The sequence below is a fragment of the Gadus chalcogrammus genome, chromosome 5 (assembly GCF_026213295.1).
Source record: "Gadus chalcogrammus isolate NIFS_2021 chromosome 5, NIFS_Gcha_1.0, whole genome shotgun sequence".
Lineage (NCBI taxonomy): Eukaryota > Metazoa > Chordata > Actinopteri > Gadiformes > Gadidae > Gadus > Gadus chalcogrammus.
Window position 1 is genome coordinate 10,120,460 of NC_079416.1, and position 27,516 is coordinate 10,147,975.

A 27,516-nucleotide genomic window follows, 5' to 3' on the forward strand; every position below is an offset into this window, starting at 1 on the left:
TAAATAGCCGAAAACGTCTGAACAGTGCCCCGGTATATATATATGTACGGTATAACAATTATCAGCTGTATCAATGTCCTACTATATGCTATGTACATCATAACATTCAAATAAAAACTAGCAACTATGTATTTACAGAAATAATGCAATGTAATGTAATGAACACGGACAGTCCTACACATCAGCACTGATTGCCTGCGGCACTGTTTGCCACTGTTTGCCTGAGGCTGAAAGGTGTTAACGTGACAACTTTTCTGACGTCAGAGACTGAAAAGGCGTTGCTTCCTGTTCGACAAAAACTCTGGCCGTCCACGTCATGGACAGTCCACGTACACAAGTATGCAGCGCACAGTTCCGGTATTCTTACAAAATAAAGGTTCCACTCACCTGTAAATATAAATAACATAATCTAATTCTTGTATTCACTAAATATTATAACATGTTGCCCGTTCTATTTTTTATTTTTTTCATTCTATACATAGGCGCTGCTTCATCATGCTATGTTATATGTTGATTCATCACGATTCAATTCAACGCTATTATAAAAGCTTTTACTTCGAAAGTATTGAAGGAAGTCGAACTTCATTGTTGGTACTTCATAAATTACACGTCTTACAGAAAGAGGTGGACAAAACAAACATAGCAATGTGAAAAGTTCCATATCCGGACAGATGGTTGATTATCTTGACTTTCAGTTCTTCCTCTAATTTACTGGACGCGTTTGCGCTGTGACTTTTGAATTACGAAACACACTCCTGTAAGTATTTTCATATGAATCATATTTATACACCTGTATAATTATTTTCATTAAACGCAATTAATAAGTAGTGGTGGAACGATATCGATGTCTTAGAAAGATACCCGACAGTACCTGGCAGTACTTCATAATTCTCATTATAAGTTATTTCATTATATTTAATGTAGCAAAAGATTGACATGATCTGTGATTCTTTTTGAGCGTCATCTTTAAGTAGGGACGTTACTCTACTGTAGTATGAATGTTAGACAGGTAAGTAAGACAACCGTTCTGTTATTAACCAAATGTGTCAATAGAGACTCGTAATTTAGAGACTCGTAATTTATTTCCGGACACCAACAGTAATATACGTGTTATAAGCCTATAAGGAAGATAACACACCTAGTGACGTGACTCATTCACATAATACAAGCTTGTAAAGGTTGACCAACTGAAGCACTCTCCTCCTTATAAATCCCATTACATTAAGTACTCGGCTCATTAAATGTATCTATGTATCTACAGTTCTAAAACAGGTAGGAATGGCAGGCAAAGTGCTCGTGACAGGAGGAGGAGGCTACATTGGCAGTCATTGTGTGGTGGAGCTCATTGAAGCTGGCTACTCTCCAGTTGTCATCGACAACTTCAGCAATTCTGTTCGGGGTGAGTTTCAGGTGGACTAAAGTATATAATGTGTCTGTATTTCTTGCCTAAACTAAATTTCTATATTAATTCAGACAACTAACTGTTTATGTTTATGTGTGTGTATGTGTGTTCTTTTTTGGGTACGTTTATTCATCGCCTCATTGGTGTAATAAAGTGTTATATAAAACGCAGACGTGTGTGTCCTTATGCACTGGCTCACGTGCTACATCCTGTTTGTAGGAGAAGGGGATGTGCCAGAGAGCCTGTGCAGGATAGAGAAGTTTCTGAAAACTTCCATTGAGTTCCATGAACTAGACCTTCTTGACCGAGAAGGATTGGAAGATGTCTTCAAAAAGGTATGGAATTATTATCAACACACCATTGCCCTATATACTCAATAGGTCAGACTTGTATGTAGAAATTGCCTCGAAGACGTTTCTCTTTAGTTGTTTCTGCCACTCTGCCATGAATAGCGTTCTTTTGCAGATGCAGTTGCCTACCTTGAGAAATGTGTTTGTGTGTTTATGTTCATTTAATTTGTTTCCTCTTTCAGCATTCCTTCATTGCGGTGATGCACTTTGCGGGCCTGAAAGCCGTTGGAGAGTCTGTGCAGAAGCCTCTGCTTTACTACCAGGTCAACCTCACAGCGTCCATGAACCTGCTCCAGGTGAGTGCTGACACTGCGCCCTAACAACGTTAACCCCAGCTCGCTGGCCGCACCTAGATCTGTTGCAAAGGAACAACTATGAAAAACAACCCTGGCATGCCTTTATTAAATAATATTTTTAGACGCTGCCGTAATATTACTGGGCACGCCTTCAATTGTTATAGTTGAGAACTTGCCTTTCCACTACATACTCTGCTTGACATTAAGTTTGTGTGTGTCTTTTTGTGTGTGTGTTTCCCAGGTCATGCAGGCTAACGGAGTGCACAACCTGGTGTTCAGCAGCTCGGCCACGGTGTACGGAGACCCCCAGCGGCTGCCCATCGACGAGCAGCACCCGGTGGGCGGCTGCACCAACCCCTACGGCAAGACCAAGTTCTTCATCGAGGAGATGATCAGCGACCAGTGCAAGGCCAATAAGGTCCGTGCACAAGTATGAGTGGAGAGGGCATGATGTGATACAAGATGTCCTCTGGAGTACTAGTTTAAGATGAATTAATCATTTAATTAATTTAATTATTTTCCGGGTCCCAGAGGCCGCATCACATGTATAGATACACAGATATAGAAATAAATAAAATACATATGTAAACATAGATTTGATTTCAAGCTAATCATTGTAGTTTTATTAAAAACCTTCTTGTGTCTGCACAGGACTGGAATGCAGTTCTGCTGCGGTACTTCAACCCGATCGGAGCTCACATCAGCGGCCTCATCGGAGAGGATCCTCAAGGCATCCCCAACAACTTGCTCCCATACGTTGCACAGGTACAATGTCTGCCGGCCTGGGAGCGACGGGTCACCGGACGTTACATTATCGTTATCTCCAACGCAAACTTTTTTGTTCTTTCTTTTCTGGGAACCACACCCAGGTCGCCATTGGGAGAAGAGAGCACCTCAGTGTGTATGGTGATGACTACGACACACCTGATGGGACAGGTAATAGAGAGGCACCCAGATCAGCAATTAAACCTTATTTGTACTTTTAGATATGTATAAATATATGAATTCATGGATTGTAATTTGTTACTTTTATTAAAGGAGACATATTATGGCGTTTTCACAACAAGTAAACATAGTATTTGAGTTTCAGAAAACATGTTTTTTGAAGCTGTTGAAGCTGTTTTGATGCTGGAAATAGCTTTTAGGAAAAAAAAATCTCACCTACCGCTATTCGCTTCTGTTTCAGTCCCTTCAGAATTTGCTGTTTCTGGTGTCTGTAGCTTTAATGCAAATGAGCTGCTGCAAATTGACCAATGAGCTGTCAGACGGAACCACAGCATGGAGGACAAGGGATTGTTGCCATTTGCGGACTCCTGGAGCTCTATATCTATATAAGATAATATAATAATAATAATAATAATAATAATAATATTATATATGGGTATTTATATAATATTATATCTAATATCACGGCCAAAAGCTTTGTGCGCCTCGGATGATATTATGAATCATAAAGACTGCGTCTGACGTCTCTGGTACTTCCACAACAAGTAAAGACTCGTAGTGGGGGATATCTCGGCCTTGGTTGAGGAGAATAGGGGGAAAGGAACTTTGGCCTTGACTCTCTGAAGTCCATGAACCACGACATGGAGGAGAAAGCGATTGTACTCCGGGAGCTGAGCTGCCAGACCGCCGCCGAGCTCCCCGCGCCGGAGCTGCCGGAATGCCGCTGAGGCTTCGGCGGCAGTCGGAATCTGCAGAATACCCATTAACCAATAGAATTTGCCTTGGATAAGAGGCAGCAGAGAGAGAGGTCATGTTTCCCGAAGCTCCGCTAGGCATTGGAAAAAAATACTTAATTCATCGTTCAGATCTACTTTATCTTATTTTATTTCATGATCATAATACCTAACAATATATAGTTTGTTTCCGTTGTCCTCCATCGCTCGAATCAACAATACATTTTGGCACTTTTTATGACTCCCGGATCAGACCGCAGAAAAAGCCTTGGACTTTCCTATCGCCAACATGCCTCTGTCCTCGGATATCTCAGGCACGGAGACTGGGAAATGCACAGACTGCACCAAACTGCAACAGACAATGGCTTTATTTGAAACGAGACTAGCAGCATTAGAAAAATGCAAAGGACTCCTCCAGGATACAGTGCCGATGGGTGAGTTTTCTGAGCTCACTCGGATACAGCAAGATGATCAAAGCTACACTGTATCCTTCCCGAAGCTGGACAAGAGAGAGACAGTTCCAGCTGCGTCTCACTGGCACAGAGTCGGCGCTAAGACAAAACAACATACCAAAGTGAATCAACAAGTTCACTCAACGCCAAATGCTAAGCTACCCAAAGCTAAAGTTACATGTATCAGCCGGATTAGCCCGTCACTGAAATTAACCCTGCCACTGAAGAACCGGTTCCTGCCACTTCAAGAGTCCACGAACGCGCCTGCCACCCATGCACCCCTGAGCCCCGAGATGCGTCCGGACGGACAGTGCGGACAGAGACGGAACAAGAACCAGTCGCCATGGAGGCGAGCTGCGCATGCCTCAGCCACCTGTGCACCCCTGACCCCTGAAATGTGTCCGGACAGACGGTACGGACAGAGATGGAACAACCAGTCGCCACGGAGGCGGGCTGCGCATGTGTCTGCCACCGTCCAACAAGGGCCCATCTCAGAGAAAGCAGATGAACCAGACATTCTGATTATAGGAGACTCAACCATCAAGGATATAACCGGCAAGAAGATCAAAACATGCAACTTCCCATATGGAATGGTTAGTGATATCAACCATAAACTAGCCAAAATCACATTGGAAAACCCCAAAATCTCACAGATTATTGTGCATGCAGGATTTAATGATATTCAAAGAGAACAGTCAGAGCTTCTGAAGAGGGATTACACTGATCTATTGGATACACTGGACAAAATACACATTAAGTCATTGATCAGTGGACCCATACCAGCAGTTGACAGGGGAATAAACAGATTCAGTCGTCTACTTGCACTGAATACATGGCTTTCCAGAGTCTGCAATGAAAGAGGAAGGGGCTTTATTGACAATTTGAACTTATTCTGGGGGCGCAAATATCTTTTCAGAGCAGATGGCCTACACCCAAACAGGTTAGGCTCAAAACTGTTGAGGAACAATCTTCTCTTCTCGCTTTCCCACAAATCTCCATGGTCTGACGCACAGGCCACAGTCAGAACACAGGTTGAGAAGAAGCGAGACTACAGCCTCCCCCATACATCTACTCTGCCACTATCTGACACACAGATAGCAGACAGCCCACAGACCTTGAAGAGAGACAACAGCCCGCCCGACGCCATCAACACTGTGCCTTCCCCCATCGCTGATGCTGGCTTGGCGAGGAACGGCCACCCCCCTCCTCTGCATTCCCCCATCGACGATGACCTCCAGCCTCATCTCTCCCATAGCCACAACAACAACTCCAGCCCCAATGTCTCCTCCCTTTGCGATTTTTCCAGCCAAATTTAAGAAACTGGAATATGTTGGCATCAAACTTGCATCTGTGTCAATGATAGCATCGCCACGTCATGGCCACAGGCTGATAACACCCAAGAGGATGGCGCCCCAGCCCCCCCCCCTGTACTGATAGTAGTCCTGATTATTACTGTGACAAAAAAGGGTTCAGCCGTCGACACAGTATAAAGGAAGTTTCACATAATCTGCTGAACCCAAGGTTGCCTACGTCAAAGCAGGGCAACTTTCTGGAAAGCAAAAGGCACCCTGGAGAAAAGCTGCTTCTGTAACAGCACAGAAAAAAGAATGCAGGAAGGTTGAACGCATCTGGCGTAAAACAAAACTTCATATTCACCATGATATCTATAAAGAGAGCCTCCGTGCCTACAATTTAGACTTAAAAAATGCTAGAGAAATAACGTGGCAAGGATGGCATGCTTTAATGTTATAGACTCTCAAAATCTTGTGGAAACTGACACAACTAAAGCCATCCACCTGTTGCCTTGATACTATACCTACCAACCTCTTTAAGAATGTTTTCGACTGCCTAGCAGTAGACATATTGCAGATAGTTAACAACTCTCTCCAGTCAGGCAATTTCCCAAAAGCTTTGAAAACTGCAGTTATTAAACCCCTTTTAAAAAAGCGGAGCCTAGATGCCTCTATTATTAACAACTACAGACCAATATCAAATCTACCCTTCATAAGTAAAATCATTGAGAAAGTTGTCCTCCAGCCACTTAATCACTTCCTGGCATAGCACTGAGACCGCCCTTATTAAAGTTGTAAACGACATCCGTCTTAACACAGACTCTGGCTAAACCTCATTACTAATACTACTTGACCTCAGTGCTGCATTCGACACTGTAGACCATACATTACTTCTGGACAGGTTAGAAAACTGGGTGGGGCTTTCAGGCACCGTCTTAAATTGGTTCAGGTCCTACCTACAAAATAGGAACTACTTTGTTTCCATTGGCGACTTTGTATCAGAATCAACCAACGTGACATGTGGAGTCCCACAAGGTTCGATCTTGGGACCCTCTTTATTCAACATCTACATGCTCCCACTAGGGCAAATCATGCAAAATAACAATATTGACCATCATTGCTATGCTGATGACACGCAAATCTATGTATCGCTATCACCAAATGACTATCGGCCCATAGATCTGCTGTGCCAGTGCATTGAGCAAGTGAAAGAATGGATGTGCCGAAATTTCCTTCAACTAAATGAGGACAAAACAGAGATAATTGTATTTGGTTCTAAAACGGAAAGGCTTAAAGTAACCCAACACCTTCACTCTCTGTCCCTGAAAACCTCAATCAAAGCCAGAAATCTAGGGGTTATCATGGATTCAGATTTACATTTCGACAGTCACATCAAGTTACAAAATCGGCATATTATCACCTTAAAAATGTAGCAAGACTTAGAGGGCTCATGTCCACCGAAGACTTACAAAAACTTGTACATGCCTTTATCACTAGTAAGCTTGATTACTGCAATGGTCTCCTTACAGGTCTCCCAAAACAAACTCTGAGAAAGCTTCAGCTTGTTCAGAATGCTGCTGCTAGAGTTCAAAACAAAAACCAAAAAATGTGATCATATTACACCAATTCTGAAATCGTTACATTGGCTTCCTGTAGGTCAGAGAATTGATTTTAAAATCATGTTGCTAACCTATAAATCCCTACATGGTTTAGGCCCAAAATATTTAACTGATATGCTTCCACTACATAAGCCTTCTAGACCACTAAGATCCTCTCTGACCAATCTGTTAATTATCCCCAGAGTAAACACAAAACATGGGAAAGCAGGATTTAGTTACTATGCAACAAATAGCTGGAATAAACTCCCAGAGGATTTAAGACTTGCCCCAACTCTGAGCACCTTTAAAACAAGACTGAAGACTTTTATGTTTGCTATAGCTTTCTGCTAAATCTTAAATACATTGCACTTTCTAAAAAGCTTTTTTAACTTTGCCTTTGTTTTCTATTTTAATACTAAAATGCCTTTTTAACTTTCTATTTTACCCATTTCTTTGCATATGTTTTTCTTTTACTTTATTTCTTTTTATTTATTATTTTATTTTATTGTATGACAATGTTTATATGTGAAGCACTTTGAGTCTGCCTTGTGTATGAAAAGTGCTATATAAATAAAGTTGCCTTGCCTTGCCTTGCCTTGCCTTGCCTTGAATGATGGGCCTGATTGACCAATAAATAACGCCTTTTGTTTTTGCTAGGTGTGAGAGATTATATCCATGTGGTTGATCTGGCCAAGGGACACATAGCTGCCTTGAAGAAGCTGCAGGACAACTGTGGGTGCAAGGTAAGACCCCCCCCCCCCCCCCCCCCCCCGGGTTTTGACTTTCATTCTATTCTGAATGATTTCTATAGTGCCTATTTCTGTAGATATTAATCTTGTGTGTGTGTGTGTGTGTGTGTGTGTGTGTGTGTGTGTGTGTGTGTGTGTGTGTGTGTGTGTGTGTGTGTGTGTGTGTGTGTGTGTGTGTGTGTGTGTGTGTGTGTGTGTGTGTGTGTGTGTGTGTGTGTGCAGGCGTACAATCTCGGGACCGGCACTGGGTATTCAGTGCTCCAGATGGTTAAGGCAATGGAGAAGGCCTCTGGCAAGAAGGTGAGTCGCAGTGATGACCTGGGCTGGCGAGTTAACATGCAAAGAATGAAAAAAAGATTTTAAATTAAAAGAAATTGGTTTGCACTGCGCAACTAAAGGAAAAACTAAATAAGAACATTTTAGAAAAGCTAAAATAAACCCTGACATAAACTCTGTATGGTAGCATAACGGTACATGAAAAGGAGGAATATGATGATGCCCAGCCTATGTACTGCCTCACTGCAGCCAAATCATGAAAGCACATTTCATGTCTACCAGTTGCCTATGAGGTTAGCCAGGAAGTGGTAGGATAGGTGGCGCCTTGCACCTTCAGAGCACTCTAGCGATTGATGGGTTTAAAAGGCCCCTTGAGTCTGCAAATAATTGAATAAGTAGAGTGGAGTCCTGTAATGATTCCAGTAATGAATCTGACTCAAATCCCATTCCTCATCCTCATCCCTGTCCTCTGTAGATCCCGTGCCAAGTCGCCCCTCGGAGGGACGGGGACGTGGCGTCCTGCTATGCCGACCCCCGCACAGCTGCAGAAGAGCTGGGCTGGAAGGCTGAGTTTGACCTTGAGAGAATGTGTAAGGGCAATGCACACCAGACCATGGTGCTAAACACGGCTGCTTGCATACACACTGTTGCTAGCATTCACACGGCAGTTCACATATGCATACACACTGCTGCTAGCATGCACACCGCTGCTAGCATGCACACCGCTGCTAGCATGCACACCGCTGCTAGCATGCACATCGCTGTTAGCATACACACGGCGGTTCACATACGCATACACACGGCTGCTAGCATGCACACTGTTGCTAGCATTCACACGGCGGTTCACATACGCATACACACTGCTGCTAGCATACACACTGCTGCTAGCATACACACTGCTGCTAGCATGCACACCGCTGCTAGCATGCACACCGCTGCTAGCATACACACCGCTGCTAGCATGTACACCGCTGCTAGCATACACATCTCTGCTAGCATACACACCGCTGCTATCATACACACCGCTGCTAGCATACACACCGCTACTAGCATACACACCGCTGCTAGCATACACATGGCGGTTCACATCCGCATACACACTGCTGCTAGCATAAACACAGCTGCTGGCCGCATGCCACCGCAACCTTCTTTCATTGTTCTGGCTGAATTATCTAAATATTTCTTGGGCCTAATATTTGTGCATATAATATTTAGATTCATGTGATCACAAATATTATAAATACTTATTATTTTCTATTTATTTTATTGGTGTAGAATATTAACTCATGTATTTTCTTTTCAACATAGGTGAGGATTTGTGGCGCTGGCAGTCCTCTAACCCAACTGGCTTCTCCAGTTGATGATCTGTTGCAGTGGCCATGCTTTCACTCCAAGATGTAGCATAACTTTGCTTTTCTGCATCTGCCTTTTTTTAAATGTGTTTAATTCATATTCATATATTTATGCATAATTTAATTGAGATTCCAAGGTATTTGCAATCATGCACTCATCTAGAGACTAACAACCGGTACTTTGTTTTGACATTTACATGTAAGGAATGAATGTTTTCTCATATAATATAGGGGGATGATAATGGAAAAAATTAATTAAAGTAAACTTTAAAAAAAAAAAAGTGCTGCCTATGTTGTCTCCATCCTTTTTTTTATATGTGATATTTTGGTTATTTTGTGGTGCCAATGGCATGAACATTTATTTGAACGAAATAAATGAAATCAAACACTGAAGGAATATTTTAGCCTTTGCAACTTTGAGGTGTATGTAGAGCACATTTAGGACACACTGGGGCTTTAAATGGCTTTTTGGCCCTTGGGCACCCAGTTAAACGCCCACGTCAGCAAAGTCGACCATTCGGTCTGAACGGGTTTCGGTCTTTAGGGCTGAGCAGGAAGTGCTTGAGTGGGAACCCTGTTTGTAAAAAACAGGGGGAGAGGCCAGCAGAAATAAAAGATGGAAATGGTGACAGACATGGGGTCGACTCGACTCTATCGGCCATCGGGTGAACCGGGTCATCATCAGTGAGTATCAAAATAATTTATCACGAGTATTGGCGTTAAAAAAAAAATGGGGGCGAGTTGGGGCGTAAACGGGTCTTGCGGACATCGCATGCCCGAGACGAGTCTCTGGAATCAGCAGCAGGCAAATACGACTTCCCACGCTCATGTGGTCTTGGAATTTTCAATCCACGCAAAGACCATTGTCCTTTAAACCAACAGAAAACGGGTGTTGCAGTATATATAATTGAACGCGTATATATGAGCCTCTGTGTCTGCAACTTCCTTTTCTATTGTGTTGGAGCGGTAGCCTGCAAGTGGGCGTCCCTCAGTGCTGAGTTGAGCTGAGCGCTGCTCTCTCCAGAGCCGAGCTGCTGCTGCCCGCTTTTTGTTGGACTGTTGCTAGATTCACAAACGTTCGTCTAAATTGGAAAAAGTCACCCAACATGAATGTATATTTCTATGCATCTGGTTTACAGTTGATGGATAACGGGTGTTGTACCGTAGGTAAGGCTACTCGGGCGATGCGTCGCTTAATTGGAAACGCATGCGATGCCTTTGGCAATGACTCTAGACACACAGGTAGTATTTCCACAACGCATCGGTAAGATACGATTTGTGTTTATTCACGTGGGTTTTAGGTTAAATCTTTAGATATTTCACGTAGTCCAGGTTTCTTACGGGACGACGCCAGGGGTTTTGTCACCCGATGCTTTTTCAGTGTCGGGTGTTACCCATCAGTAGTCTTTGATGGAAGGTTCAGCCAGCCACTCATAGCACAGAGGCAGCTCTAATGGGCGGGTGCTCTGTGGAGTCGACATAAAGCGCCACCCTGAGAAACAAAGACTCAATCTTTGCCAACCTTTTTTATTTATTGTTATTTATTTAATGGGGGTGTCGTATTGACACCTTATAATAAGCTGAGACATTGGGTTGCTCATTGTCAAGGGAAAAAACGGAAAGACAGAATAAGGGTGTGTCTAGATAACTAGATGTTTTGAATACAAACGCAGTCATGCCCCGTCTCCTTTTGATTTAGCTTCATTTTATTTATTTGAAGCTAAATCAATCTAATTATTGGTTCCAACACCATAGTACAAATACAAATATCCCCTCCCTGACAACAGATAGACACACCAATATAACAACACCAAAATATGGGTCTTTAGGGTTCTGTATCCGTAACTAAGAATCACTACTCCAGTCCGTCCACAAAGCTAACCCCTGCTGATGTGGTGGCAGGCAGGCCCAGCGATGGTTCAACGCGGCGGACATCACGGTGGCCCACCAGAGACAACTGCTGAAGCAGCTGGACCAGCAGCGCTGCCAGGAGCTGTTCTGCGACTGCAGCGTGCTGGTGGAGGGGCAGCTGTTCCGCGCCCACCGCAACGTCCTCTTCGCCAGCAGCGGCTACTTCCGCATGCTGCTCTCCCCCCAGGGCTCGGACACGGCCTCGGCCACCTTCGACACCTTCAGCCCCGACACCTTCGCCCTCATCCTGGACTTCATCTACTCGGGTCAGCTGGACCTGTCCAGCCACAACGTGATCGAGGTGATGTCGGCCGCCAGCTACCTGCAGATGACCAGCGTCATCAACCACTGCAAGACCTTCATCAAGTCCTCCCTGGAGATCAGCGTGAAGGAGGAAGAGGAGGAGCTGGTGGTGGAGAGGGGTGGGGGCGGGGGCGGCATCCACCTGATGGAGGCGCAGGGCCCCTTCTCCTGCGGCGACGACGACGACGACGACGACGACGACGAGAACCTCTCGGACCAGGAGGTCGATCGTCCTCATCATCCGCCCCCTCATCTCCGTCTCCACCCGCAGGGCGCTCAGACCCCCGCGGGCTCCGTGAGCCCCCCGCCGGCCCTGTGGACCCACGACGGGGCCCACCTCACCAAGCAGGTGTTCTTGCTGAAGGACCCGGATCAGACGGCGCCGTCGCTGGCCGCCAGGGCCGACAGCGGCGGCGACGGGGGCGGCTTGAGCCCGGCTCACGAGGGGCTGGAGGAGGCCAACACGGGGGCGGAGGACCCCCTGGACCCCCTGTTCACCGTGTCGGGCCCGGAGCAGCGGCGCAGGAAGAGGGGGGCCCGGAGGACGGGCCCCTACTGCACGCGCTCGTCCACCAACAACGACCCCCCCGAGGTGCAGGAGGCCCGCTCGCAGAAGGCGGAGAAGGCGGAGGAGCTGTACGCCACCCTGCCCACCATCGTGGGCGTCATCGGACAGTTCCATAACGGTGATATTTCCGGTTTGTTTTTAAACTCTGCCCTTTATGGATGACAGCTTTAACAATCTCAAAGGGCCTCACAGGGCCGCGTGTTTAGATGAGGATACACTACTATCAGTTACTGGTTCCACATTGATATGTATTAATGGCACACAAGAGAGCTGCGAATGGACAGCATAATCATAAACGTACTAATTATGCAAAACATTTAAACTTTTTACCCATAATCCCCCTCCCCCCACCATCCAACCCGATAAAAATAAAATCCCATTAATTTTTTTCAACTTCCCGTCTCGCTCTCCCCTCAGACTCCAACCCCACCATGCGCTACAAGTGTCCCTTCTGCACGCACACGGTCAAGAGGAAGGCGGACCTGAAGCGCCACCTGCGCTGCCACACAGGCGAGCGGCCGTACCCCTGCCAGGCCTGCAACAAGCGCTTCACCCGGCTGGAACACCTGCGCAGCCACTTTGAAACGGTACGGGAGGCGTTCCACAGCCTCCGACTTGAAGTGTTTGCAATGAGTGCCTTTGCTGAGGAAATACCTTTTCAGAAGGGAGTTAAACACGCACATTGACGATCATCCTGCTTCTTTATTGGTGAAAGTAACACAGGTCCGAGCAATATAGTGAGCAGGCTCTCCTCTCCCGTATGAGAGTCCTAGAACACTTTTATCAACCTAATTATTTTCAGTAATATGAAATATAAAATCATTGTGCTGAAAAAACAGTACAATGCCCAGTGATTAGCTCTACTATTTAAAGGAATAAAAAAACGGTATGAATGCTGGTTTTACTAGCTTGTGTTTAATCTCAATAGTTTCCTGTCTGATTAGCTATTCTGAAGGAGGACGGCCCTCCTCTAGTTTAAAGTTTGACAACGATGAAGAAGACCTATTAACGATTCAGACATTTCTTTGGGATTATGACCCCCTCTCTATCATTCCTCTTGGACCGTTCCAGATCCATCAGGCGCGGAAGCTGGTGTGCAAGAAGTGCAAGTGTCCGCTGACGGAGGAGGCCAGCCACGTGGTGTGCGAGGGCACGCGGCGCTACCGCATTTGCGCCACGTGCATCCAGGAGGAAGTGGGCTTCGAAAGCCTTCCCATGGAGGACAGCCTGGAGGGCCTTGACCAGGAGCCGGCCCTGCTCCTGGGGGTGGACGGCGAGGAGGAGGGGGAGACCCAGAGGTCCTGGCTGACCAGCATGGAGCAGGAGGAGGATGAAGACGAGGACAATCTGGCGGAAGACTCGGGGACCGATCTCATCATCCACGAGGTGGACGACAGCGACGAGGAAGTGCAGTGAACAGAGGCCTGTGTGTGTGTGTGTGTGTGTGTGTGTGTGTGTGTGTGTGTGTGTGTGTGTGTGTGTGTGTGTGTGTGTGTGTGTGTGTGTGTGTGTGTGTGTGTGTGTGTGTGTGTGTGTGTGTGTGTGTGTGTCAGTGCACACACTGAGGACTGATGTTCATGACTGAGGTTTATATGCTGTATCATCTGGTGAACGATGAAAATGCAAATGTTAACGTAAACTGGTTAGAGCCAAGGGGGGAAATATTATTTCAGGATTAATATTTTTAATCCAGTGGAGATTTTGTGATTACTTATACATTTAAAGTATTCAAAGCATGCACTAGGTACAGTTTTCATTTCTTAATACAATTATGTTATTGAATCATGCATGCAATGGCCTTCCCAATAATGAAACTGTTTAGAAGAAATCCAGGTTTGACAAAATATCGAGCGCACTAACGAGAATGTGCCAAAATCAATGAGTTTATTTAATATACACATTTCTAGTTCATGTTCCTCTGTGAGACTTTGATATCACAGTTTGAGTTATTGTATACATACTTGAAAGTATTTATTAAAATATTTTTTTTTATTACGTTTTTCACAAATTAAAGATATTTTCATATTATTCCTCGTGCTGTTTTGTGTGTCCTATACATAGGTGTTATGAGTAGCTACATTATATCTACTGGCCAGCAGATGGCAATAAAGCACCGCATTAATTAAAGCTCCCTAGCGATAAAGGAAACCTGACAGGCTAGAGCAACATGGCGGCGCTCATCAGAACCATCAACAGAAGCATTTTCATCTCCAGGATGGGTCATCCATGTTTAGCCCTCGGCGGCTCCGCTACTGTGGCTAAATCAGTAAGTGTCACCGAATCGAGTGGATGCCAATACATAAGATTATGCCTGATGCCAGCTTTGTTTAAGATCATTGCTACGATGACTTGTTGGCGGTAGCTACTAGCTTCCTCACTTCATCTGACCATGCCAACATTTCTGCACTTTGTCCTCTGATAATTAAATATTTTGGTTCTATTCCACGTAGGTTGGTGGAAGTTCAAGTAAACGTCTTCCTGATAGAGTGAAGATAGTGGAGGTCGGACCCCGAGATGGGCTTCAAAATGAGAAGGTAACATTCATTAAGGACCCATGGTTAACGTAGCCCAATATAAAACAAAACATCAGTGTATTCACAGGAGCGCATGAACGAGTTATAAGTAAACTGCTGTTGATATTTTTTCCCGATTTGCTATCTCCATCTCTAGACAATTGTACCTGCAGAAACAAAGATTCGATTAATTGACATGTTGTCCGATTCCGGCTTGTCAGTCATTGAATCCACCAGCTTTGTGTCCCCCAAATGGGTTCCACAGGTAATCTTCTTGGCATATTTATTCGGTAAAGTCAATGCCAATGATTATAATTACGTCACCAAACGCGTGCTACATCAGGTGGATGCATGTGTGTGGTTGAACCCATGATGTTCATTAACATCTATGCTTTAAATGACAGATGGCTGACCAGATGGAGGTCATGAAGGGGATCCGTAGGAAGCCTGGTGTCTCCTACCCGGTCCTCACCCCTAACCTCAAGGGCTTCCAGGCCGCTGTAAGTAGTCCTCTACCACACCAGTCGCCTACCACCTCAATACAACCTCCTGGAAAGCACCTAGTCCACTGTCACATGTAGTCCTCTCCCTAACTGTTTGTTAAGCAAGCAGCCGCATCGACAGCTCCTAAAGGGGTGATTATGGTACCACGTCGACGCAACGCAAGGGGTTTACGGACCCGTTACGTCCTTGCGTACATCCTTGTGTTTAACTGAGGAGGAACAACAATGTATCCTGAGACCTTAGCCTCCTGGGTGCCTTGCTATGACACATGCCGATCAATATATTTGGTGGCAGCACTTTGATAAAGTTAAGATCAGGGAAATTCAAAGTCATATTATGGCAATACATTTACATTTAGGGCATTTAGCAGACGCTTGTATCCAAAGCGACTTACAATAAGTACATTTGTCATAAGACGTGAAACAATATATCGCTGTCAGTACAGTAAAGATGTTCATAGAACCAAGTTCAAGTACTAACAATCGCTGGGCTAACCAATACCCTGTGTACAGCAATGCTAGCAGCTACTGCAGATGTTACACAATTAAGTACTATGAATAAGTGCAATGTAGATTAAGTGCGTACAATAAATGCGTACATTAAGTGCCAGGACGTACAACATACAATGGTGGCCGGAAGGGGCTTGGTAGCTATGCAGAGTCGAGGTGAACTCTGAACAGGTGAGTTTTGAGTCTTTTGCGCAATAGTTGGAATAGTTTGAATAATGAAAGATCTAAAGCTCTAAGGGGGAATACCAAACCAACAGTATGTGATGCATTTGGTAATTTCCTCTCTGGTAGGTCGAGGCTGGAGCCTCGGAGGTCGCCATTTTCGGAGCAGCCTCTGAGCTCTTCAGCAAGAAGAACATCAACTGCTCTGTGGAGGAGAGTCTGCAGCGCTTCGAGCAGGTCATGGTGGCAGCTAAAGCGGCCGGTGTTCCCGTCAGAGGGTAGGAGAACATGCGTGGAAAAGCACATTATTGCAGTTGGCCACGGACTCAAACACTCGGGGCTCAATCAGATTTTCCTTCTAAAATGTAACTCACTCACTGAAAACCCTTTCCCTCAAACAGCTATGTGTCCTGTGTGCTTGGATGCCCGTACGAAGGCAAGGTGGCACCTGCTAAAGTCGCACAGGTAAGTACTTTGACTAGGGCTGAGGTGGGACCCATGCTGTTCTGTGCTTGAGACTTTTCGGGAACCTTGTATGCGATTGCTTATCTGTCTCTCTTGAAAGGATGCGTATGTTTTGATTTTGTACATTCATTTGTCATACTTGAGAAGTTAATTTCACAATGGTACATAGCTATTTGCTCTTTCTTTTCCTATATCCCATATCCTATATAAGATGTTGGGTAGCATGTTATCTGGTGAAAGCCTTTTTTCTCCAGAAAATTCATCCCATAGTCTTGGTTGTTTCAGAATATCAGGCTTACATCACTTTCCTGTCGTCCTCGTAGGTAGCAAAGCGTCTGTACTCCATGGGCTGCTACGAGATCTCCCTGGGCGACACCATAGGGGTGGGCACCCCGGGGGGCATGAGTGAGATGCTGGAGGCGGTGAGCAAGGTGGTGCCGGTGGGGGCGCTGGCCGTGCACTGCCACGACACCTACGGCCAGGCCCTGGCCAACATCCTGGTGGCCCTGCAGGTCAGGGCTCGCGCTTCTCTTGGCACACATGTGTTTGGTTGCTTGGTTATTAAAAGGAGGAAGTGACCCACTTTCTGTCATGTTATGTAATTCTATTGTTGTTGTAAGATTCAAGATTCAAGATTCAAGATGCTTTATTTATCCCGAGTGAAATTACTGTGCAACAGTTACAATACAAAGGTGGACCTTGCTTTTTTATAAATTAAAAGCAAGGGATTTCCTTTTAGAATGTGCTTTGACCTTGATTGACTTTCAAAAGTAATGTTAAATGTAGTACATTTATTTACATTTTTAATCATGCAAGTGCAGCTTTCAGTCGTGTGTATTCTTGAGACAGCTGGCCGGAGGAAGCGTATGACAGTGTTCTTATACCAGTGCCGTGTTCTAACTTGCATTATGTGGTTGTTGTTGTTCTGTCAGATGGGCGTCAGCGTGGTGGACTCCTCGGTGGGCGGGCTGGGCGGCTGCCCCTACGCCCAGGGGGCTTCTGGGAACGTGGCGACGGAGGATGTTGTGTACATGCTGCACGGCCTCGGCATCCAGACGGTAAGAATCCATCCCTGGATTTTATGTTTTTGCCCATGCCACCCCGCCCCCAAACTCTTCCTCTTCTATTGTACAGCCCACACCAGTCACTTCCTAGCTCTTCCCATGGGGAAAAGGCCCTATCTGCGTTTATCAGATGTTGCACTGTCTAAACAGGAAATGTATTAACGTTTTTACGTTTTCCGTCTTTGATGCATTATCTTTTCAAACAGTCAAACCTTGAACCCCGCACCCTTAACTCTTGAAAGGTCTTGACGTCAGCACGCCCACCTTTTTATTGACGCCAGTTGCTTGCTTTGCTCCGCTCCCCGCGGTCTTTATTCTCCATGTCAGGGCGTGGACCTCCCCAAGTTGATGGATGCCGGAGCTTTCATCTGCCACTCCCTCAACCGAAGGACTAGCTCCAAAGTGTCCCAGGCCACCCACTGCAAGCTGTGAGCTGGGTCCCTCTCCCGCGGCCCACGTCTAGTGCAATACATCGTTTTCAAAGAAAGGTGCAAAGGTTGGGTTCGCTCGGGCTGGGAAGGTCAGGGTTTTGTACACGTGGCTGGCAACACCAAAACACAACAGCTGGTAACACGTTTGGTGGGATTCCGTCGGATTCAAATGTGAGAAACGCATGATTCCTACTAGCGACACAATCTGTGTCGCCTCTTGCTTATACACATGCAGGTGAAGTACAGGCCTGGGCTTTCTATGAACTGCATTTCTATGAGGTTGATTTCTCAACATTGGTTCTCTATGGTGCCTTATATGCATAGTCTGTTGAATACACCCAAATGCCTGTCACATGCTGTTATGACAGATTTTCTTTCCTCTTTGTCGTAAAACTCAACCTTGGAGACAGCCGTTCTTTCATATTTGTTAATCTTCCGACATTTTAAGGACTTGAGAAACCAGTAATGAGGATGTATGTTGGGTGTGATTACAAAGGGCACAAATTTCTCTATTTATTAGATTTCTATGAGCATCAGGGAATAATGGCTTAATGGTGGTCATGAGCTCTTTTCCAGTGGAAGAGGGGGGATTATCAGGTCCCATGATGCAACAGTGGTTCACATTAATTTAGCTTTTCCAATGTTTTTTTAAAAGTGTGTGTGTGTGTCATTGTGTGTGTGGGTCATTGTGTGTGTGAGGTTCTTAAGAATAAAAAAAAAAAACTGCTGTTTATCATGTTAATGTCACAGTCTTGTCTTTTTTGACCATGATAATTAAAGGAGCATTTACCACCTTGTGTGTGACCGGTCTGAAGGAACAAGGATCACCTGTTGCCTATTTTAGTATTTGTTCTGATACATGAAACAACCATTTGATAGGAACAAAAGAGAGTTCTTCAGCACACCCTTAACACCTGACAAACTAGCTCGACAGGTACGCTAGGATTCCGGTACGATGCCCTCATTGTGTGCTTTGAGGTGAACCTTGAATGTTTATCAGCTTCACATACTTAGAGATACTATGCAGCTGCAAACAACTCGAAAGACAACAGCTGAAAGACAATCCTAAATCAACATAGATTTGTATTGTATGAGAGATGCTGTCACACAAAAATAGTAATACTGACTCAATATACTGTAATCATAACCACACAAGTACACAGAGACAAGAATATTAAAAATTGTATTTAAATATATGTTAGAGTTGGTAGGTATATTGTATTGCAGCGTTTTGGTCACAGAAGAGCCACACTGGATTTCAGATCACTATCACTTTAAGCTAAGGCTTTGACAAATATAATGTATTCACTGAGAAACAAAGAGCTAACAACATGGTTTGGCTCAACACTTTATTTATTAAATATCCCAAGTGCAAAAAAACAATTTCCAGCTAACTCCATTGTCAACAATTATCCAGGATTTGTGGACCCCGTTCTTTTTCGCAATGAAGCTTTTGCTCCTTGGCTGTAGATGTGGAAGGGTTAAACAACTGCATTCCTATCGCCCTGTGCAGAATCAACAGTGGTCTGGGATCTAAATACAGGCGCTCTTATGTACATGCGGCCAAACAACACAACCCTGATGGAGGCAAACATTTGTTAGAAGTGCACAAAAACATCTGGGTCACTGCTTTAGTATGAGGAGTATTTACATATTTGATACACCATACTGAGTGCAATTTGACTTCTTCTGAATGAACAGAAGAATTAGCATTTTGGGGTTGGTGGTAAACAAGTAAAGAATGACACATGGTTTAACATGATTCCTTTTTACTGTCATTTTTCATAATGACAGGTTCCCTGAAATGCAATTTCCCTATAATACACATTGCGAGAAAGAGTGTCAATGACAAAGAGTTGTTGGATGCCTGAATACCGGAGTCAGGTGTGTCCTTTGTCCCAACCTGCATTTCTAGAATAGAGGAGCTAACTTCCTTCTGAGTCGTCCTCCTGAGTCGTGCAGAAACTGCCCTACAACAATAATCCAAACCGAAACAGTTTGATACAACAAACGCTGCATCGATTTGGTCCCAGTTGATCCCCATCCATCACAAAGCAGGCCTTGTGCCGTTCAAATCATGGCCATTGCGTCAGGCCCAGATCCACGACACAGCTCTGCATCCAAGGTTAAACAAAGTTTCATAGAACTGAGCTTCAGTCAATCTCTACCCCTGGACACGGCGTCTCTTCTCATCCCTGTGTCCCTATAGTCTCCTTGGGTTGTCCAACAATGGATCAGAAGACAGGTTGGGGGCAGAAGCCCTCATCTCCGCCCTCATCTCCGCCCTCAGCGAGTGCATGGCGGGCTGGTACGGAGGCTTGCAGCTGGTCCTGAAGGACGGAGGCAAGTCCCTGGTCACGTCTCGCTTGGACATCATCTCCATGGGGTAGCTGTTGGGGGCGTGGTTGTCGTCGTAGCCGGCGTGCGTCTCCTGCGGCATGCCTCGGGTTCGCTGCTTGAGCTTGTTGGCGCAGCGCGCCACGCGCTTGGAGATGAGGTAAATGATCTCGCAGATGTTGAGCACGATGCACAGGGCCGAGGCGCCCACCATGAAGTAGGTGAACACCTTCTTCTCCGTGGGATGGCCGATGTAGCAGTCCACCTTGTTCGGGCAGGGGGCCACCTCGCACTTGACCAGGCGCGGCAGGTAGAAGCTGTCGTAGATGTAGTGCAGGATGTAGAGGAAGGCCACCTCGATGGCCGTCTTGACGAAGAGGCTGATCACGTAGGTCCACCACAAGCCGCCGTGCTTCTTGCCCGTGTTGTTGTACAGCTTTTTCTCCTCGCCGAACTTGATGCGGTACTTGCGCTCGCGCTCGTCGCGGTACGCCACATGCATGACCACCATGAAGGAGGGGCAGGTGACGAAGATGAGCTGCAGGGCCCACAGGCGGATGTGGGAGATGGGGAAGTAGTAGTCGTAGCACACGTTGGCGCAGCCGGGCTGCTTGGTGTTGCAGTCAAAGTCCTTCTGCTCGTCGCCCCACACCCGCTCGGCCGCCACCACGTACACCATGACGCGGAACACGAACACGATGGACAGCCATATCCGCCCGAACGCCGTGGAGTACTTGTTCACACCGCTCAGCAGGGATTGGAAGGTCTTCCAGTCCATGACGTCGGCTGGGTTTCACGCCGGCTCTCTACAGAACCTCCGCTCTTTCGTTTTTGACTGACTTGAAGACCTGAATCCAGAGGAAAACACGAGGGGTCAAGGTTGATGACGGATGAAGGGTTAATATAATATATATATATCTGGTAGACACTTTTATTCAAAGTGTGTTGCAATATCCCAAGAACGCACATTCTTATCCCAAGTGGGAATCAAACCCCTAACCCTGGCAGTGTAGCTGCTCAACCAGTTGTGGTCGACATGGCAATCGATAGCATGTCGTCTTGAATGTGTATCTAACAGTTGTAGTGTGGTATAGTGTCATCTATTGACTGTATGTCCTCATGGTGACCATTACATTGTAACGCCAAATAGCTACTTGTGCCAAGAAATCTAAAACCCATGAGAAAAACAAATCGTCTTTATCTAATACAATTTCACAACATCTCTCTCTCTCTCTCTCTCTCTCTCTCTCTCTCTCTCTCTCTCTCTCTCTCTCTCTCTCTCTCTCTCTCTCTCTCTCTCTCTCTCTCTCTCATAGGCCTATGTATAGTTATTTTGTTGAATAAAACCTTGCTAGGCCTACAAGCTACCATTAATAACAGTGGTTATAATTATCACAATTATGATGACCACGACCAAAACCGAACATTCCTTCACGCACATTTAATCTAATTTGGTAGGGCTGCCTAGTCGTTAAAGAGGTAATTTGATCATTACATTTATGTAAAAAACAGTTACCTATCAGTGTATTCATTTACAGCGTATTATAACCCTTTTATGGGGGAGAAATGCCACATTACTTTCTCAAATTACATCGCGGCAAACTGCTGGAGTAAACGAAAGATACAAAAGAGGCAAACAGCCACTTACCAAAAGTTTTCTCAATTCATCATGTCCAAGGCCGAGTGGACGTACAGTCTAATGTTTATATGGCAAGTATAACTGTTAGTTTTTTCTCTATTTAGAAAAATTGTATTAATACTGAGATGTTTTTACTCCACATAGGAAAACCAGCCGTCTTGAATGCGCAGCGGAGCTCGCCTGTGGGTGGGGTTAGAGGAAAGTTAAGGTGTGAACAAGATCTCTCTCTCTCTCTCTCTCTCTCTCTCTCTCTCTCTCTCTAAAAAATGTTTTTATCCAAACCTATTGCCATGCGTGCGGTAGACTATATTGCAGCAAAAACACTCACAGTATGCTCTATATCGACTATCAAGCCTTTACACGTATCTACCAAAAACGGATTATTGTCTGTCCGCTTCAACTCACGTTTTTTTGCGCAACCGTCTCTCGAAACAGGCTTTTGTTCGTGACTTGTTGAAACTTGTTACAAGACTTATATGCGTCAGGAGAAGCCTGCAGACAAGCCTGTAGCAGACACACCCTGAACCTCGTTAGGAGCGGACCTCATTCATCAGGTAGTCTGCCAAGCAGTCCGAGTTCCCTTCCTGCGTCGATTGTCAGTTTTCCACAAGCATCCACCAAAATCATTCAGCTTTGAACAACAACAAAAAGGAGAATGAGGTCTTTCGGGCCATTTACAAAGACCATGGTGGTCTGCTTTACATGTAATAACAAATCTCTGATTTAGTTAAAGTCCATTACATTTCACACGTTTTCACAAAATAAAACAAAAGGCCATGTTTTATTAGGAACCTAATATGAACTAGGATTTAGTTCAAATAAGGAATAAACAATGACTACATGGCACGAATTGGATAGGATAATAAGTAGGCAGTAGTGGATAACTAAGCTACATATAGACATTCTTGTATCATTTTCGCGAAAGATAAACAGGCTACAGTAGGCCTATCTGAAAAGGGGATTGAATCTCGAGTAGTGTTTTGAGCACGAAAACATCTGCCATAGCAACTTGCTGGAATTCATCATCAGTGGTTAGTGGCTCCTTTGAGCGAGATGAAGAACTGGTTCAGGCTGTCTGCCCCGGCGCGCCCAGAGGAATGCACACGGTGACTCAGCCCATGCGAGCTCGTGTTGGCGTTAAAAAGGCAACAGGAAACCTCAATTGCATGGTTTAGTTTGGGACTGTGGCACGATGCTGGGTTGGTAGGCCCTACTGGGGTTCTGACACAGAGGAAAGTTCACGGTGATCTGTGCATTTGTCGTTCCATCTTTGTGAGTGTCGAGGGGAAGGTTAACATGATGTCGTTATCCTCCGATCGTTTTCACTAACTGAACAAACACTTTTCATCTCATGTAAATACATACCTTAATAGCTAACAGGAAGGTGAAACTCTTTCAACGGGTGCCACACCCCGCTGTCTTTCCATCCCGATGAGTCAAGCTATGGACTATCCCCCGCCTTTGGCTTAAAAACTAACCAATCATTCAGAACAATGGGGATTGGTGGTTGATTCTGTTGCAATATAATTGTGTTAATGAAATAGTCAATTTCAATGCATCATATTAATAATAACTTTTATGACTCATGATCCTAAATGTGGAGTGGCCAACCATGACTATTTTGTCTTCAATGAAAACATTGTGATGTTCTTTCCATTATTATTATATTCTGTATATATCTTGCTTTCAAGGTGAGCTTGGTATAACACAGCCTACCTATCTATCTTGATAACAATTAAACAAGAATTAAAAAAAATACTTTAACTTGGATTTGAATAATAATAATAATATTTTTTATTTACAAAAATGTTTAAGAAGCATCGTTTCAAATAAAATAAAATAAACATCAATAAATTCCTGATGCATAAACATCTTCCCAGAACATCTTCCCTTTTTTCTTGTCTTCAATGTGTATACCTCAAAACATTGCTCAGGGTGTGTGTGTGTGTGTGTGTGTGTGTGTGTGTGTGTGTGTGTGTGTGTGTGTGTGTGTGTGTGTGTGTGTGTGTGTGTGTGTGTGTGTGTGTGTGTGTGTGTGTGTGTGTGTGTGTGTGTGAACCATGACCAGACAGGGTCTGGTCAGTAAGATGCCTGTTGGCCTCGAACAAAAAACAGCCCTGGTGACAGAAAAACATAATTGTAGCGTTTAAGATATGGCAACGAGTGATTGCATTTATGGGAAGGAACATTTTTAATCAGACTCCACTTTTGAAATTTCATTTTGATCGAATCCTACAACTCTCCTTTCGCACCAACTTGGTATTTTTATTCCACGGTTATGGAACCTTGTCTGTAAACATGAAACCAACTCAACCTTTAAAGAATGAGCAGAATCTGTATCCCTGATGGCTTACATTACAACCGCGCCATCCTCCCATAGTCCAGAACATTCATCGGGAGGCTAATGCGCATAACAACACTACAGCAACAGTAGCCGGCGCCATTGTCAAAAGGCGGGACAGGGAGAAGTTTAGAGGTGTGGATTGCAGTGGACCAAAGGGGCCATCCGCCCTCAAGAAAGACTGATCTGTAGTGTTTACTGCCACCCCCCCTGGAGTCCATCGTCCCAGAAAAGACCTGCAGTGCACCCAGCTCCTCATGGGGGGTTGACCTCCTCATGGGGGGTTGACCTCCTCATGTGGGCGTGACCTCCTCATATGGGGGGGACCCTCTCATGACAGGGGGACCTCCTCATATGGGGGGACCTCCTCATGCGGGTGTGACCTCCTCATATGGGGGGACCTCCTCATGTGGGGGGGACCTCCTCATGTGGGGGTGACCCTCTCATGACAGGGGGGACCTCCTCATGGGGGGGTGACCCTCTCATGACAGGGGGGACCTCCTCATGGGGGGGTGACCCTCTCATGACGGGGGGGACCTCCTCATGTGGGGGTGACCCTCTCATGACGGGGGGGACCTCCTCATGCGGGTGGCGAGCCCTCCTCATCTGGGGGTGACCTCGTCCGAAGCGACGGCCACGCTGTACGACGGCGCAGGCGTGCCGGGGAGAACCTTCTCCACCAGCCTCAGAGTGTTGGCCTCCACCAGGTTCCCGCGTTTCCCCCCCCCCAGCGAGGGGCCCAAGTCCCTGGCCTGCTGGTTCTGGTGCGAGCGGTGCTGGTGGTGCAGCTTCACCATGCCCTCGCGGCACTTCTTGCCCACCAGGTACACGATCTCAAAGATGGAGAGCAGGATGCACACCATGCTGGTGACCACCATGAACAGGGTGAAGATGCGCTTCTCGGTGGGCCGCGCGATGAAGCAGTCCACCGTGTTGGGGCACGGCGCCTCCACGCACTTGACGAGCGAGGGGAAGTCGTAGCCCTCGTACATGTAGTAGATGAGGTACACGAACACCGTGTCCACGCCGATCTTGAACACCAGTGTCAGGACGTAGGTCCACCACAGGCCGCCGCGCTTCTTGCCCGGGTTGGCGTACAGGCGGCGGCAGTTCTCGCCGTGCTTCGCCTTGTTCTTCTTCTCCCGCTCCTCGCGGTAGGTCACGTGCATGACCACCAGCAGCGAGGGGCAGGTGACGAAGATGAGCTGCAGGGCCCACAGGCGCACGTGGGACACGGGGAAGAAGTGGTCGTAGCACACGTTGTGGCAGCCCGGCTGCGCCGTGTTGCACTTGAAGTCCTTCTGCTCGTCGCCCCACACCTTCTCGGCGGCCACCACAAACACCATGACGCGGAAGAGGAAGACGATGGAGAGCCACACGCGGCCAAACGCCGTGGAGTATTTGTTGACCCCGCTGAGGAGGCCCTGAAGGAATGCCCAGTTCATGGTGAGGCTGACTCACGCAGGCTTTCCTGCCTGCTTTTCCGGAACCAAGGGCAGGAGAGACTCCTCACTCTCGCTCGCACTTAGCTGAGATGTCCCAGTGAGCCTTCAAAGCGAAGTCTCGGGTTATCTAAAGGCGTGAATACAAAGAGTAAACGTTGGTATCAATGAGCCACTAAATTCCCCCCCCCCCCCCCCCACCCCCCCCAACCACTCACACGGACACACACGGACACACACGGACACACGCACACACACGCAGATACACACGCACGCACACCAACGAGGAGACATTAAACTATTCACGATTATAAACTTTGCAATCTTTTGAACCAGGGCTATTCACAGTTTTACAGTTTTACAGTGAGGAAATAGGCACAACGACTTCAATTGAAGCCTAGATATCTTGCGCGTCTGCGGTACATCGCTGTCTTTATGGAATCCGCGCTTTAAAGCGTCGGCTTAAGTCCACGTAACTTGTAGGGGTACAGCCTAATTAACAAAGATAACTGTAACAAAAGAAAATACATAAACTATATTCGTTATTTGAAGTTTGTACTCACAATAGGGACCTCAGCAGTGTCGAGAGGGAAGAAAACGTTTTCAATAGCCTAGATCGCAGTGATACAAAAAAAAGAGCGAAAAAAAACCTCAGGATCTTGCTCAACCGCATAGTGCAGGGGTGGAGCAAGGCATTTTTTTCTAGCTACAAAAAAAACAAACCTGTCCAGGTGTGGTTTTAAAACGATGCTCTACAGCGGTTCACTCTTGCTACTAGTGTCAGGAATGGTTAGGGCTCGGTGAAAAGTACTTACTAGGTACCAGGCGTAGGTTTAGGTGTGACGCTTGCCAAGAATGTCAACAAACTACAACAAACAAAGTGATTGTCCCTTGCATAAAATTTAATCAAGAGGAAAATGTCTTTCATGTGTTGTCGTCTTTAAAGAACAAAATTATCTTCAATTATCCACGTCTGCCAAGCAGGGACGTGGGAAGTGGAGGTGCTTAGGGTGCTGCAGCACCCCCCCTGGCTGTAACTGCAAGTGAGAAAGTTTTCTGAACAAATCAATACTTTTCTTTTTTTTTTGTATAATTTTTATCATACAACATGATTTTTCATTAAACTATTTTTATGATATTAATGATGTTATCATTTAATTTTATTTAGAACATTGTCTGTGTAGGCTGACGAAGGCTATGATGCACAACGTAGAACTGTCCATTGCTGAATATGGTACTATGCTGATTTTACATAAGCATGTTGGTGTTCAACATCTGTTGTAGTGAACATTCTAAAACTGGTTTAAAATGTTGCTGCCATATTAATAGACACGTTGAATGTTATAGTTTTGATTCTCGAATCCCGCGCGTAAACTGGTTGGCAAAAAAAGAGCAAAGACGGACGGTTCACTTGACGGAGAAACCGTCACTTTCCTTATATCAGACAACTCGTAAGGCTTTCTTTTATTGTCACTTTCCTTTGTAAACCTTTAGAAATAACCTCCTGAATCCTTGATATAACGCTGTGTATAATCCCGGTTCGCAATAGCTTGTCGGCATGTTGTTAGTGTGTGAAATTCAGCACAGTATCAGCCGAGTTTACTCTAATTTCCAAATTGTTTACTTACTAACGTTTGTGAATAACAGTGGCTAGTTGGCAGAACTCTTTTTACACACCAGTAGAGTGTTTATCAGAGCACAGCCCTGAATGGGACGTCTCCCTTCATCTCACCTCCGTAAGCAATGGATGTTGAGCAGCATTTATTATGATGTCAATATATAGACTCTCTCTCAGCACGCCCCCCTCGGACTGACTTCCTGAGTCCCTGGTGTTACCCCCTATGTTTTATTCGCTACATTTCGACAGTGTTACCCCTTATG

The 27,516-nt window shown here is 45.6% G+C and overlaps 5 protein-coding genes across 5 annotated transcripts; 3 read left to right on the plus strand and 2 right to left on the minus strand.

The window, feature by feature from the left end:
- Nucleotides 1–580: 580 nt before the first annotated feature.
- On the plus strand, nt 581–9,699 carry LOC130382821 (UDP-glucose 4-epimerase-like). The gene is made up of 11 exons (XM_056590734.1): nt 581–757; nt 1,262–1,399; nt 1,622–1,737; nt 1,935–2,048; nt 2,290–2,466; nt 2,700–2,813; nt 2,918–2,984; nt 7,727–7,812; nt 8,041–8,118; nt 8,570–8,684; nt 9,403–9,699. Exons 2-11 carry the CDS (start codon nt 1,279–1,281, stop codon nt 9,453–9,455), a joined length of 1,041 nt encoding a protein of 346 aa, XP_056446709.1. The 5' UTR covers nt 581–757; nt 1,262–1,278; the 3' UTR covers nt 9,456–9,699.
- A 101-nt stretch (nt 9,700–9,800) lies between these two features.
- LOC130382822 (zinc finger and BTB domain-containing protein 8A-like) lies at nt 9,801–14,217 on the plus strand. Its single transcript, XM_056590735.1, has 5 exons — nt 9,801–10,130; nt 11,349–11,824; nt 11,951–12,346; nt 12,646–12,815; nt 13,300–14,217. Exons 1-5 carry the CDS (start codon nt 10,063–10,065, stop codon nt 13,642–13,644), a joined length of 1,455 nt encoding a protein of 484 aa, XP_056446710.1. The 5' UTR covers nt 9,801–10,062; the 3' UTR covers nt 13,645–14,217.
- A 134-nt stretch (nt 14,218–14,351) lies between these two features.
- LOC130382566 (hydroxymethylglutaryl-CoA lyase, mitochondrial-like) lies at nt 14,352–18,674 on the plus strand. Its single transcript, XM_056590392.1, has 9 exons — nt 14,352–14,494; nt 14,679–14,762; nt 14,899–15,006; nt 15,146–15,241; nt 16,046–16,194; nt 16,318–16,381; nt 16,705–16,893; nt 17,314–17,439; nt 17,773–18,674. The coding sequence occupies exons 1-9, from the start codon at nt 14,396–14,398 to the stop codon at nt 17,875–17,877; spliced, it is 1,020 nt and encodes a 339-aa protein (XP_056446367.1). The 5' UTR covers nt 14,352–14,395; the 3' UTR covers nt 17,878–18,674.
- An 82-nt stretch (nt 18,675–18,756) lies between these two features.
- Nucleotides 18,757–22,360, minus strand: LOC130382567 (gap junction beta-3 protein-like). The gene is made up of 3 exons (XM_056590393.1): nt 22,258–22,360; nt 21,862–22,032; nt 18,757–21,061 (listed from the first exon to the last, which is right to left on the minus strand). The coding sequence occupies exon 3, from the start codon at nt 20,989–20,991 to the stop codon at nt 20,080–20,082; it is 912 nt and encodes a 303-aa protein (XP_056446368.1). The 5' UTR covers nt 20,992–21,061; nt 21,862–22,032; nt 22,258–22,360; the 3' UTR covers nt 18,757–20,079.
- Nucleotides 22,361–23,625: 1,265 nt separating this feature from the next.
- Nucleotides 23,626–26,638, minus strand: LOC130382568 (gap junction beta-4 protein-like). The gene is made up of 2 exons (XM_056590394.1): nt 26,199–26,638; nt 23,626–25,765 (listed from the first exon to the last, which is right to left on the minus strand). The coding sequence occupies exon 2, from the start codon at nt 25,636–25,638 to the stop codon at nt 24,796–24,798; it is 843 nt and encodes a 280-aa protein (XP_056446369.1). The 5' UTR covers nt 25,639–25,765; nt 26,199–26,638; the 3' UTR covers nt 23,626–24,795.
- Nucleotides 26,639–27,516: the final 878 nt, after the last annotated feature.

Coding starts and splice junctions, on each gene's coding strand:
- LOC130382821 (XM_056590734.1), top strand. CDS start 1,279: ATGGCAGGCAAAGTGCTCGTGACAGGAGGAGGAGGCTACATTGGCAGT. Junction 1,400..1,621: donor CTTCAGCAATTCTGTTCGGG/GTGAGTTTCAGG, acceptor TCCTGTTTGTAG/GAGAAGGGGATGTGCCAGAG. Junction 2,467..2,699: donor ACCAGTGCAAGGCCAATAAG/GTCCGTGCACAA, acceptor GTGTCTGCACAG/GACTGGAATGCAGTTCTGCT.
- LOC130382822 (XM_056590735.1), top strand. CDS start 10,063: ATGGAAATGGTGACAGACATGGGGTCGACTCGACTCTATCGGCCATCG. Junction 11,825..11,950: donor GATGGAGGCGCAGGGCCCCT/TCTCCTGCGGCG, acceptor AGACCCCCGCGG/GCTCCGTGAGCCCCCCGCCG. Junction 12,816..13,299: donor TGCGCAGCCACTTTGAAACG/GTACGGGAGGCG, acceptor GGACCGTTCCAG/ATCCATCAGGCGCGGAAGCT.
- LOC130382566 (XM_056590392.1), top strand. CDS start 14,396: ATGGCGGCGCTCATCAGAACCATCAACAGAAGCATTTTCATCTCCAGG. Junction 14,763..14,898: donor ATGGGCTTCAAAATGAGAAG/GTAACATTCATT, acceptor CTCCATCTCTAG/ACAATTGTACCTGCAGAAAC. Junction 17,440..17,772: donor ACGGCCTCGGCATCCAGACG/GTAAGAATCCAT, acceptor TCTCCATGTCAG/GGCGTGGACCTCCCCAAGTT.
- LOC130382567 (XM_056590393.1), bottom strand. CDS start 20,991: ATGGACTGGAAGACCTTCCAATCCCTGCTGAGCGGTGTGAACAAGTAC.
- LOC130382568 (XM_056590394.1), bottom strand. CDS start 25,638: ATGAACTGGGCATTCCTTCAGGGCCTCCTCAGCGGGGTCAACAAATAC.